Source organism: Zalophus californianus, chromosome 4 (genome assembly GCF_009762305.2).
Source record: "Zalophus californianus isolate mZalCal1 chromosome 4, mZalCal1.pri.v2, whole genome shotgun sequence".
In the NCBI taxonomy this organism is placed as follows: Eukaryota; Metazoa; Chordata; class Mammalia; order Carnivora; family Otariidae; genus Zalophus; species Zalophus californianus.
The window spans coordinates 117,557,508-117,571,490 of NC_045598.1; the positions used below are offsets into that span (position 1 = coordinate 117,557,508).

General features: G+C 38.8%; 1 protein-coding gene and 1 non-coding gene across 2 annotated transcripts; both read right to left on the reverse strand.

Annotated features, from left to right (window-relative positions):
- Positions 1–2,841: 2,841 nt before the first annotated feature.
- On the reverse strand, positions 2,842–4,248 carry RPS20 (ribosomal protein S20). Its single transcript, XM_027613934.2, has 4 exons — positions 4,057–4,248; positions 3,749–3,848; positions 3,369–3,442; positions 2,842–3,061 (listed from the first exon to the last, which is right to left on the reverse strand). Exons 1-4 carry the CDS (start codon positions 4,057–4,059, stop codon positions 2,879–2,881), a joined length of 360 nt encoding a protein of 119 aa, XP_027469735.1. The 5' UTR covers positions 4,060–4,248; the 3' UTR covers positions 2,842–2,878.
- LOC113917769 lies at positions 3,510–3,580 on the reverse strand. Its single transcript, XR_003518351.1, has one exon. It is a non-coding gene; the product is annotated as a small nucleolar RNA U54 (small nucleolar RNA).
- Positions 4,249–13,983: the final 9,735 nt, after the last annotated feature.

A 13,983-nucleotide genomic window follows, 5' to 3' on the forward strand; every position in this document is an offset into this window, starting at 1 on the left:
TGAATCCAAAGGAAATGAGGTAAGGACTGGAGAGGCCTCCCACTTCCAACATTTCTTTACGTCCCTAATCCATACAAGCTGGCTTGTAACTTCAGAATCATTGACACTATTTGCACTATTTAAACTTTAGTTGGTTTCTACATATCCCAAGGTCCTGCAGGGGTTTTGTTTCCAAGTAGTTTTTAAATGTTTGAGGGATTGAGGACAATAGCAATACCCAAAATTTTAAGTGCTATATTTTGGCTGTATTACAGGCTCTCTAAATATTACCTATAGTTTAAATACAACTCCAACAATCTGAATGGGAAAAATTAACAATTGCTGATGTATTAGTTACTTTGGCACAGATCAGCTAAAATTCACAACTGTTATAAGGCCATAAAGCTGTTCTTTCATCTTCTGATTTACTGAGGCACCCTTGCCTATTTTTTAGTCCTAAGTGGTTTAAATGTTTTCACAGAACTGGTATTTTCTCAACCAGTTCTCTGGTTATTGAGTGTATTCCAAAGACTTCTGTGTTGCAGTATATTTAGATCATCAGAACAAGTTTATAGGTACTTCTATGTGGGTATGGGGGGGGCCACACATTATCAGGTACTTAAGTTGTTTTTTTTTAAAGATTTTAAGAGAGTGCACGCTCACAGGCAGTGGGAGTGGCAGCAAAGGGAGAAGGAGAAGCTCCCCGCAGAGAGGAGGGAGCCCTATGTGGGGCTTGATTCCAGGACCCCGGGATCATGAACTGAGCAGAAGGCAGTCATTTAACCAAATGACCCACCCAGGCGCCCCAGTTAGTTACTTAAGTTTTAAAATGATTTTAACTGCTACCTAAAGAGCTCTCTTCAGTCCTCCAATGTAGAGAAAGCTTAAAATTGGGCTGGAAAACAGGCTAGTAGCTCACTACCTGGCTTCTGATTAAGAATTCTTTCACTTATGAACCAAGAACACAAGCTTCTAAGAATGGATCACTGCTTACCTCAGAAGCCTTAACTAGACTCATACTGTGGAATTCTTCAAATACTATGCTTATGGCTCAGTGTTTAACAGTACAGTGATACCTTTTAGTTTCCCAGACTAGTTAAAAAATACCGATTTTGAGTTTTTCAACTTGGCATAGTTCTTTCCAGATTCAGTTCCACTCAAATCCCTGATGTCTGAATTTTTGAAATCTAAGAGGAAAAAAGGTGGAATCAAGAGGACTTGGGATATTGGAAGAGATAGGGGATGTGGAATCAATGTTTGAGTGACCCACGTGGCTGCATGACGGGACCATGGACTGAGAAAGAACCCAAGTTTTGGGGAGGGAAGAGGATTTTCATCTTAGACAATTTTGAGCTATGTGAGGTGCAGGTTGTCTAGTACACAGTGGATGTACAGAGCAATCTCAGCTGAAGTTCAATTTGAACACATGGTAACAGGACAGTGGACAAGATAGTCCAGAGAAGTGAAGATCTAAGCCCAAACGTAGAAAAAAGGCATGAGTTCCATGACTGTAATCCTATTATTAAGCATCGCAAAGCGATCACAATTATTTTCTGAATTTTGTAATTTGTAAAAATATTTGTTAAATTTTTCTAGCAATTTTCTCTAGAAAATTAGACCTATTTAGGATATCCAGAGGATTATACATCCTAAAAAGCAAAAATTTCAGTAATGGGATATTAAGATGGTCATTCCATGAGCCCATTTAAATCTCATCTGTGCTAATAATGCTCCAATTACCACCAGTTTCCAGATTTGCACTACAAAAATAGCATTTAAGAAAATAAAGCATAAACAGAGGAATGCCTGGGTAGCTCAGATGATTGAACATCTGACTCTTCCGCAGTGATCTCAGGGTTGAGATTGAGCCCCGTTGAGCTCCACGTTCAGTGGTGAGTCGTCTTGAGATTCTCCCACTGTCCCGCCCCCAAGCACTCTTGCTCTCTAAAATAAACTTGAAGGGGGGGCGTGGATCAGAGGGGGAGACGAACCAATGGACTCTGAAAAACAAGAGGGTTGTAGAGGGGATGGGGGTGGGAGGACGTTAGCCTGGTGATGAGTTTTAAAAAGGGCATATTCTGCATGGAGCATTGGGTGTTATACACAATGAATCATGGAACACTACATCAAAAACTAATGATGTAATGTATGGTTATTAACAATAAAAAAAAAAGTAAAGCCTAGAGTCTAGTAGCTAAACAATGTTATCCATTATTGTGCCAATAGGGGTTTGCCTAAATAAATTTGCTCTACTATGACATTCTTTTCTCTAAGTTGACATGGTGTATTAAACATTTATATAAACGTTAGTATAGCACATTAAAATACCAAGGACTGTATATAAAATACAGTTCTATAGATATAACCTAAATGTTAACGTAATTAAAACATTTCTCTGCAAAACTGCTTAATATAAAGGCCAATATTTCCAAAACACTTAAGAATCTGCAAAATTTACTCTAGCCTAATGTCAAGAGGAAGGTTGTACTAATCAGCAGAACTTACTGTTTCCAATGTTAGTTACCTGCCCACAAAAGCAGCACCCTGTATTCACTTAAAATCAGAATTTTGGGGGGTAAAACCCAGATGTGTTTTCCAAAAGCTCTAATATGCAGCCAGTTATGAACCACCACATTGTATATATTCTCAATGCTAAGGTCTCCATGTATTTAGTTAATACAATTCATTTTCAAATGATGTCAAGTGTCAACTGCTTTAGTGGCCTGAGATACAATGAAAAGAGGATAGACCACCCACCCCTAGGATACGTCTAATTTTGACTACTCTAAAGGTGGATGAAATTCCGTAGCACAACTCTGTATTCCTAAACTACATGGGTATTAGGAATGAAAGTCAACAAGATTTAACAACTGATAATCAATTTATTAAAAAGGTTGATTTAAGCATCTGCAATGGTGACTTCAACCTCAACTCCTGGCTCAATACTGATGGAAGTAATCTGCTTAACAATCTCAGAAGGACTGTGCAAATCAATGAGTCGCTTGTGGATCCTCATCTGAAAACGATCCCAGGTCTTAGAACCTTCACCACAAGGAGTTTTTCTTGTAGTGATTCTCAGAGTCTGCAACAAAAGACAAAGGAAACCAAGCATTTATGGTTTTATGCTTATCCCTAGGACACCTGCAAAACCATTACTTATTTTTGAATACTTCCCAGAGCATCTTTCCCTTTTACGTATATCACCATCAATTTACAATGGCAAGTCCATTTTTTTCTCAGCCAGGACAGTGCCCTTATAAAAGCACCATACCCCACCCAAGAAAGAAGCAGCAAAGACTTAACAGTTACCTACGAAAATCAGGTACTTAACATGAACCAAATTCTCCCATTAATTTTTCTTTCGCTTTGTACACCCCCATTTATTTCACCTTGGTAGGCATCCGAACCGGTCCTTTCACTTTGAGATTCTTTTCCTTTGCGCCTCTGATCAAGTCAGCACATACTACAGAAAAATGAAAGCATCTTTCAGTTCTTTCAAAACAAAGGTCGGCGTCAGGAATTTTAACCGATGCTGGCTCAGAATAGCGTATAAATAAAAACATCATCATTATTCAACACAGTAATTGTCTCCTCATCGCCAACAAGGATTTAAAAAACACACTAACAGTTAACACAGATCACTCTTCCTTTGCCTTTTTTAAACCAAGCGACTTGTCACTTGACTTCTGAGTCAATCTGGTACAGCCAACAAAACCAAATTCATTCTTCTTTTTACCCAAAGGTCTCACCCTGAAAATACCGTACTGACCCTTTTCCAAAGATTTTACGTTGCGGCTGGTGAGAGTAATTCTAATTCGGTGAATCGCCACCTCCGGTTCCACAGGTGTCTTCCCGGTGTCTTTAAAAGCCTATTATTACACAATGGGAACAGGTTTCTTTCAGATGCCTGGAAACAACCTTAACGAAGAGACTTCCTAAGCTCCTCCACCATTTCACGACCCCTCTTTACTAAGTGAGGCTCGTACTCCCACCGCTTCCTCCCATCCCGGAATCCGTCCCCAGAAGGGACCATGTCCCCCCGCGTCCCCAACCACGCGGCGCCGGGCCCCGCCTCACCATGGCTGCGGCGCGGCTTCCTGACCGACTTGTTCCTCAGTGAGAGCGAACAGCGGTGAGTCAGGAGCAGGAGCGGGGCGTGCAAAGCACCGCTGCAGCTGCGACCGCGTCTTCCTCAAAGAGAAAAGCGTGAGGCCTGCGTGGCGCTTATATAGCTGCCCTCCGTCTGCATCCGGGTCCCGCACGCGCCTTCGCGCTGCCCCGGAAGAGGAATTGCCCTGAGGGCTCCGGAGGCGGCTGCGCGAGCCGGGGCTGGAGCTCCCGTGGAGTTGGCGGGAAAGACGTGGCTGTGGCTGCCCCCTTTCGGCCGGGAGGAGTTAGAGCCCCTCGAGGTGGCGTCCCCGCCCTTGCGGTTACCGCGGTCCTCTGGCCACCTGGAAGAGATGACAGGGAGACTATGACCTAAAACCTGAGAAACTCCTCTTCCTAATGCACCTACCCCTGCCCTCTGCAAAGATTCCAGTGGTTTTTACAGTGCAAATGTTGCTTCCTATACAAACCAAATCACTCGTTCTCTGAGCAGGCGGGTAATTTTCTGAGTTTAACTCACGTGGATATTAGGAAAAATGACTGACAACCTGGGCGTGTTGTTTTAAACCTTTTTCATAGCCTGAAATACATTTTCGTGATATTTCGCCTTCTGGCTTCCCAGAGCGGCGGATGCATCTGATCCGTTTCTAGAAACACCTGAACTTGGGTTATTTCCCTCCGGGAAAGTGAGGGCAAAAATGCCTGGCTGCCAGGATTATCCTGTGCATCCGGAGGCCCATTCTGGAGACCCAGGACGTCTCCCTAACTCTAAAACATGTTATTTCCCTTCTGTTCGGATAAGCTAATATCGGATAAGATCCTTCAAGATCTCCCTAATACTGAGGGTACGGGACAAAGTACAGTGGAAAAACCAAGAGCGGTCAACTGACTTGGGTAGCCGGGAGAGAGAGCATAAGGACACATATACTTAAAGATGACAGAGTGGTTAAGTAGAACGAAATAGGTAAGACCGGTTTTGGTACAGGGCGGAAGGAAGAGTAAATAACCTCCTGAATTTACAGGTAAACTGCTGAGTGCAGGAGAGTTAATTTGCTCAGACACACAGAACTGGTGAAGGACGGACCTCTGACCCCTCCCATTAGGGCTCCTTCTTGAGCCTTTCTCTTCTGTTCTTTGAAGGGAAATTATACTTAAAACTTTTATCAAATAATAGCATGAACTTGTTTGGTGATAACTGGGCATAGCTAATAGCTGGCTTTCTTTGGCTCACAAAAATATGTATACTAGATTTTTCTGCCATTTACCAATTAATTTAAATATTAAAGTTTGTATATTTCTAGTTCAGTTATTCTATAGTGTCATCCGGCTGTAAAAAACATATTAGTAATTAGTAGAATTTGCAGCAAAAAATCTGAAAACCTGCATTCTTAGTTTTTACTAGCTGTAACCTAAATGAGACTTCATAACTTAGGGCTTTAACTTATTGCTATGGCTACCAGTAGGAATGCTTGAGAAGTGTGTTTGTGATTTTTTTTTTTTTTAGGAACAACTCTGGTACAGCTATTCTTAGGTTTCCTTTCCCCTTCAAGTACTTGAGAAAATGGTGAACAAATTAACTTCCTTGACCTTAGAAAAGAATTTCAGTATAGAAAAAGGCTAAATGTGGCTCAGCGTGTATGGGAAAAATTGTTGATGTGACTAGAACTAAGGAAACAGCTGGTTGAGATAATAGAAAAATGTAATGAAAGCACCACTATTTTCAAATTTATGTTTAATTGAGACATTTTGTTGTATTTTTCTTTTGAAAGTTAACTGCTCCTGTGGGCCCCACATTTTCATTAAGAAAGTATGTTTTAACATAACATAAGATATTGGAGAAAAAGTAAAAATTAACAATTTATCCAAAAGAAGAAAAGACAGTATGCCATCTTTAATGCCTTAGATCAATTACTAGATATACGTATCCTTTGGTGGCTTAATCAAAGGATATGCAGACTATAAGATTATAAGTACTTTGCTGTTAAGTAAGTTGGACTTTGGGAAGGTTATACCCAAATAGATACTTCCTTCAGCAGTGTAATGAAGAATTTTACTGTGAAAAGGAGGAATTAAATATCTGTTTCATTTTAAAATTAAAAAAATATTCTTAAGACCATTGCAAACTCTGTGTTTTCAATATATCTATCCATAGCCTTCCTTTGCTGATTTTTGTAGGTCTTTTTAAATGATCTCCTAAGAATTCTCACTGTAGGTATTTGTTCCTTTCTGTGGACAGCCATCTACTGGTCTTTTGCTGCAATGACAGTGTCATCATACCACTCACAAAAGGAAATTAACAAAAGTTAAAAACTACTTAATTCATGGTACACATGTTATTAGTAAAACAAAGGCAAATTTTCCAAAGGAATGTGTCGAGTGTCTGTTTGACACTTTTATTTGCAGAATTTTTTTATCTAAATAACTTCGTGCTAAAATTTAAGAATAAAGTCTGAAATTTAAGGATAAAAACCAGAAAGAGTTTAAAACTTTCTCTCGTGGTTACCCATGTCTTATTGGTAGGAGAGTGAAATGTGGAGTCAATTCCTTGTGGTTTACAAGGATTACAGGTAAGGACTTAGAACATTACTGGGAACATGAGAGTAGCCAGCACTGTACTAATATCGGTTTGTTTGATCCTCACATCAACCCTGGAACATAAGTGCTGTTATTCGTATTTTATACATGACAAAGCTAAGGTTAGGTGGCCTGCCCAAGGTCACAGGAAAAGCTGGTGTTTGAACCCCTGCAGTCTAACTCCAGAGTCTGCACTCTTACCCTCTACACTATGGTGTCTCTCACTATATATTAGCTCTTACCATTATCATTAGTAGGTGTACTTACCCATGAGGTATAGAATCCTATTATGTGAAATAACATAGCATAGCAAGGCTCTCTGCATTTCACTATTTGAGGTTAGAGATTTTATTGAGCTACTAATATGTGTCTATTGTAAGATTGAATCCTTATTTTTTAACTCTTTCATTGTTTCAGTTTGAAGTTCTGTAGATTCTCAATGCCAGTTAACTCTATTTGCTCATTAAAATCATTTCACGGAAGTGAGCAATGGAACAGAACTAGGGACACAGATCTTTTCATTGAGAATGATTCCTATGGAACTTGCATTGGGTTGGTAATTTTCAATCATATTTAACAGCATATTTAACAGCTCACAGAATTCTCTGCAGGGATAGGAACTGAATGTCCTATCCACCAGGCCTCACAGTACTTCTTTCTCCCCTTTCTTTCTCCTATTCCCAGGCCTGCAGGCCTAGAGATTCTAACATTTCTTGAACTTCCCTCTGAAAAATTGGTCTACTTCTGTCACATGGTGCCATTTCCTAGTTTTAGCAGATAACCTGCGGAGGACTCCCATGGTCACACTTTTGTGATCCTGATATCATGCAGGGGAGCCATGGTTAGATTCACTTACCAATCATTTTTTCCCCTGAAGTTGTGCTTTTCGTGTTATATAGAATTGGTACAACTTTTTAGAAAATACCGTTTGCCTCCCTTTATGGAACCTATGGCTTTCACCACACACTAATTCTGCTGCATTGCTTGTGTGGTGGACAGCCTCAAATATGGCCCCCAGTGATCTCTACCACCTGTTATTCATGGCCTTGTGGAATCTCCTCTTAAATGTGGAAATGTGTGACTTGCTCTAAACGCTAGAATTTTGCAAACGTGCTGGGATCTCACTTCCATGAATAGATTAAACAGGGTTCTATAGCAGACTCTCTCCCTTGCTAGTATTGATGAAGCAAGCTGCCATATTGGGAGCTGCTAAAGGGAGAGGACCACAGGCAAGGAAATGAGGGTAGCCTGTGGCCAACAGCCAGCACAAACTGAAGCTTCCAGTCCAACAGCCCCCAAAGAACTGAAATTCTACCAACAACCATGTGACTTTGGAAGCAGATCTCTCCTTGGTCGAGCTTTCAGACAAGACCTCAGCACTGGCACCCCTTAAGTATTACACCTGAGGTGAGTACCTCTCAAGGCCTTGCACTGGTCCTGGCTCTGATGGGCATGTGTAGGAGAGGCAGCTGTACTGCAGCAAAGGGGGCACTGACAGGAGTTGTGAGGACATGCTTAAGTCCACTGCTAGGACAGCCACCTCTCAGGAGTCATCCCATCTACACGGGCCTTAGTCGTCTCATTGTAAAAGAAGGGTGCTGGACTATGTGATCTTCCCACTTTGAAAGGCTATCGCGTGGAAATAAACAAATCCAAGAATATCTCTTCACCACCAACACATTGCCAGACATTCAAGATGGCTTGGCGTCCCTCCTTCCTGCTCCCCAACACCAGGGGAGCTAGTTATAGAATCCACAGGGGAGGAGACTTGAAATAGCGGAGGAGACTCCCCTCTCCCCATTTCAAGTCCTTTGATCTCAGGTGGCCATTCATCCGATTTAGCCAGGATAGCCTCAGTACACGACCAAGATGTTACTATTACTAGTGCTAAACTTCACTCAGGAGTGCTCCAGTTTGGATTATACATGTTATAGTTTCTTCACTCAAGCACAAGTCTACCAGTGATAGCAAGGACAAAGCTTTGAATTGGATCCATTTAGGGTTTCAAACTGAGTTGGACTGAGTTTTAAAACCTGAAGTTACTGGAAAGTCATTGACTCTTTCCTAGATTTTAATTAAGGGATGGGAAAAGATGAGTGACACAATGCTGTTGAAACCAATAATTAGAAGAAAAAAGTTTTCCATGTTTATATCCCACTGGATGGGACTCATCAAGAAGTTAATTGATTGCTAAGAAAGACCCTTCATGTTCTGAGATTATTTTTTTTTAATTATCCCATGGTTCCTTTTAGAAATTTTCTATTTCATTTTGGAGTGATTTTGGAATTTTGTCAAATGCCTTTGCAGTAACTAAGTAGGTGTTCATATGATTTTTTAAATCTATTAATATGGTGAGTAAGTTTCTTAATATTGAGCCTTTTTTGCATTTCTGGAAAAAAATCTCATGACAAACATATTACAAATGAGATTTTTTTAAAATATATTTTTTAAAGATTTTATTTGTGTGAGAGAGAGCAAGAAGAGGGGGAGGGACAGAGGGGGAGGGACAGAGGGAGAGGGAGAAGCAGACTCCCCGCTGAGTAGAGAGCCCTACATGGGGCTCAATCCTAGGAGCCTGGGATCATGACCGGAGCCGAAGGCAGATGCTTAACCAACGGAGCCACTCAGGCGCCCCCAAATTAGATTGTTTTTAAGATATGTGTGTGTGTGTGTGTGTGTGTGTGTGTGTGTGTGTGTGTGTGTGTGGTAATGTTGCTGGCATCAAAGAAATTTGGAAGCTTTCCTTCATGCTTTGAAAAGTTCATACATTAGTGTGGTTATGTGTCTCTTAGACTTGGTAGAATGCATGTTTTATTGAGAGGTAAGTAGAACTATCATTTCTTCTATGGTAATTAATTTGCCTTGATATCTCTATTCTGGGGTCAATTTTAGCAATTTTTCAGAACAGTGATTCTCAAAGTTTTCATTCTTAGTAACTCTTTATATGCTTAAAAATTATTGTAGCCCTGGGCGCCTGGGTGGCTCAGTTGGTTAAGCGACTGCCTTCGGCTCAGGTCATGATCCTGGAGTCCTGGGATCGAGTGCCACATCGGGCTCCCTGCTCAGCGGGGAGTCTGCTTCTCCCTCTGACCCTCTTCCCTCTCATGCTCTCTATCTCTCATTCTCTCTCTCTCAAATAAATAAATAAAATCTTTTAAAAAAATTATTGTGGCCCTATGTCTGTTGGTATTTGCTATATTAGAGACTAAAAATGTGGACATCTAAAAACATTTGTTAATTTATTTAAAAATAATAACAAACTTATTTGTTGTTAATATATTTTATGAAAAATAGCTATTTTCATTGTTTTCATATTTTTGCAAATCTCTTTAATGTCTGACTTAATAGAAGAAAGCTCAATTTTCATATCTGCTCCTGCATTCAGTCTGTCACAATATGTTGCTATGGTTGAATTATGTGTACAAATTCTGTGTGAGCACAGATTAGAAGTTGATTTTAATAACCTATTCAGATATTTGTGGATATTCTTCTTGGATGCACTCACACTGGCTAAGTGGGAGTCTCTTAAAGATTAGGTACAATAAGACTCTGAAACCATATCAGTGGCCTTTTTGTACTCTCTTATAATAAAATCTGTTTGTCTCTCTAGTACTTTGAATAGCTCTTTTACCCCTACTCATGCATGATTTTGGAAACATCATGCATTGGTCACTTGGAAAATATTGGTTCACGGACTTACACAGATCTTCTAAATGTTGACATATTTTACTATATAACATTTTACTATGTAATATTTATTTATTTTAAAGATTTTATTTATTTATTTGACAGAGAGACACAGCGAGAGAGGGAACACAAGCAGGGGGAGTGGGAGAGGGAGAAGCAGGCTTCCTGCTGAGCAGGGAGCCCGATGCAGGGCTCGATCTGAGGACCCTGGGATCATGACCTGAGCCGAAGGCAGACGCTTAACGACTGAGCCACCCAGGCGCTCCTTTTTTTAAAAAATTTTTTAAAGATTTTATTTATTTATTTGTACTATATAATATTTTAAAAATTATATTTCTTGACATCAGTACTCATGTTGTCAGAAAAGTCCTTTAAGTATTAGGAAGGTGTGAAGTCCATAGTGGCAGATACAAGTATTCCAAAGTCCTAATTTTTGCTCGAAAGCTCAAATTTTATCATTGGCAATTGGCTGTTAATTGCTTTCCTTCAAGTGACAGTCTTACTTTGTTCATTTCTCAGGAGATATCTAACAAATACACATGTCTACATAACCACAGTTTGTTTTTCAAGTTTTTTTTTTTCCAGTAAAAATGATGTTTGATGAAAAAAGAGGCTGGTTCATCTTGCAATTCAATCTCACAAGTGCTTTTCCTCAAAATAGACATCATGCCTCAGTGGGCACCAAAACCACTTTATGTCTACTTCCAATTTGATCACACAAACTATTAAAAGGAAAGGATCAAGATTTAGTAAAATTTATCAGTTTTACTGCTTTTTTAGCATTCATCTAAAATTGTGTTTTTTTACCCTGGGTGAATTAAGCCTGATTCATATATTTTAGAGCCATTTAGAGTATTTTATTTCCTGTGAATAGTCTGTTCATATCCTGTACCCATGTTTTCTGTTAGGTTATTGGTTTTTATTCAGAGATTTGGTAGGAGCTCTCTGTTAAGCAAATTAGCTCTTCATTTGTGATCTGAGTTGCAGATACTATGTTTCAGTTTGTCATTTATCTTCTAATTTTGCTAATGATGGTTTTTACCATGCAGATACTTTTGTTGTCAAATTAATTACACTTTTATTCCTTCGGATTTGGGGTCAGATTTGTCTCTCACAACTTCTTTTTTAAAAATCCCCATGGCTTTTCAATGATGCTTCTGAGGTTTCATTGTATATTTTATTTCTTTGATCCTTCTGAGATTTTTCTGATCTAAGATATTAGGTGAATTTAAATTTTTTTTTCCAGATGTACTTAGTTGTTTCACTTAAATAAACTTAGGATTTTTTTTTAGATTTTTTATTTTTATTATTTATTTGACAGAGAGAGACAAAGCGAGAGAAGGAACACAAGCAGGGGGAGTGGGAGAGGGAGAAGCAGGCTTCCCATGGAGCAGGGAGCCCAATGTGGGGCTCAATCCCAGGACCCTGGGATCATGACCTGAGCTGAAGGCAGACGCTTAATGACTGAGCCACCCAGGAGCCCCAAACTCAGGATTTCTTGATCTCTCTTATAGAGAGCTTGTGCGGAAAATAATTTGTCAACACTCATTTGCTGAACTGTGAATGGTGTATAGCAGTGTGCCATATGCTATGTGTTTTCCATATGGTTATCTTTATCTTATCAATGTTGAGACTTAAAATAGTGGTTGAAATAGAGCCTACTGATGTGCATTATTTTTGTTTTTAATTTTTAACACCTTTGTTGAAGTGTAATTAACATACAGTAAACTGCATGTTTACTAATTTTTTTTTGAATTTCAAAAATACTCCTTTCCTGGCACTATCCATGAAGGAGACCAAGAGGCAATGACAATCCAATAACTATGAACACAACTAATGCCTGTGTTGTGGTGTCTAAATACCATTCCCCACTACAGTAATCCCAGGCTCATTCCAGGAGGAATGACTGATTCTGGATATGGCAGGAATTTACAAGATGTGCTTGGGACATCTTGTGTCACAAAGCAAGGAAGATTAATGGATTATGTCAAAAGAACAAGGGCCAGTATGAAGAGGCTTCCATTAGTTATGTGACCATTTGAGCATAAAAATAATAATGACTAGAGTTGATAGATATTAAATATATAAAAAATAATAAATTTACTGTGATACCAAAAAAGAGAAAGCGTGTGTGTGTGTGTGTGTGTGTGTGTGTGTGTGAGAGAGAGAGAGAGAGAGAGAAAGAAAGAAAGAAAGAAAGAAAGAAAGAAAGAAAGAAAGAAAGAAAGAAAGAAAGAAAGAAAGAAAGAAAGAAAGAAAGAAAAAACAAGACCATAGAGGCAGTAAAGAGAAAAATAACTCTAAGAACTCACTGGATGCCTAGTAAGTAACTAAGGTGCTAATGCCTTATTGTGAAAATCGGTAATTAGGAGCAAAAATTAAACATTTATTTTGACTTCCTTATACATATTGTATTTCCACCAAATAGTTCTATTTTCAAACAGAACTTCAAATAATAAATAGGATAGAAATGATAAAATTAGGATAGCATCATTTTATAATTCCTAATTAAAAAATTGAATCAGGCAACATGTAATGGATGGAACCATTACAGGAGAGAAAGGTCGAGGGGAACCTCAAGATGGAGAGATTTACAGAACCCGTTGATCCATCTTAGCATCTCTAAAGGTGGAAAAAGTAATGTGTTTCTCCTGGGGTAAAGTACACAGCACCACATAGGAAGTATTCTTCCTCAAGAAGTTGAACCTGAGTTAAGTCAGGGCTCTAAAACTAAATTCCACTTACAAACAATATGAACGATAGTAGAAAGAGACACCACAAGGAGCCACAAGGGAAATCTGGCATGTGAGACATTCTACAGAAAAACTGATCTAGTTTCTGAAAATACACAAACAATGGAGAGTGGGCTCTTTAGATTAAAGAACACCTAAACACAATGTGTACACCTTATTTAAATCCTGATTCAAACAAAACAATCATAAAACATATTTTTGAGGCAATTAGGGAAATTTGTTGACAGATTATTAGATATTAGTAAGGAATTATTAATTAAAGGTGATAATGGCAATATAGTTATGTAAGAAAACATTCATATTTTTAGAGATGCTTACTGAAGGACACAGGAATAAAATTACATGACTTTCATGTTTGCTTTAAGATACTTCAGCAAAGGAAAAAAGTAGGAAAAAATAACTAAATGAAGCATATTCGGCAAAGCTGTGGTAATTGTTAAGTCTGAAAATTGACTATACTGGTCCCTCTACTTTGTATGTGTTTGAAAATGTTCATTAAAAAAACATTTTGAGATTATTTTAGAAATTAAAACAAGTAATGATGAGGGCCAAACTAAGATAAAGATAGAGGGGCACCTTTATCTCCCCAACTCCTAACAAAACACCTGGTTTTGAATGTACTAGATTTCAGAAATACTTTTAATGAGTAAATATACATTTCTTTGTCTAAACTACAAGTTACTTCAAGAAAGATGCTCTGTCTTTATAGTTTTTGTATCTTTCACATATCCTATTCACTTCTTTAATAAATAGTAATTGATCACCTACTATGTGTCAGATACTGTTTAAGGGCAGATACTACTGAGGCCACATTTTCTCTCCTGGAGCTTACATTCATTACATTACATAACGAATGAGGATGGATTATTTTTTGGAAAGGTAA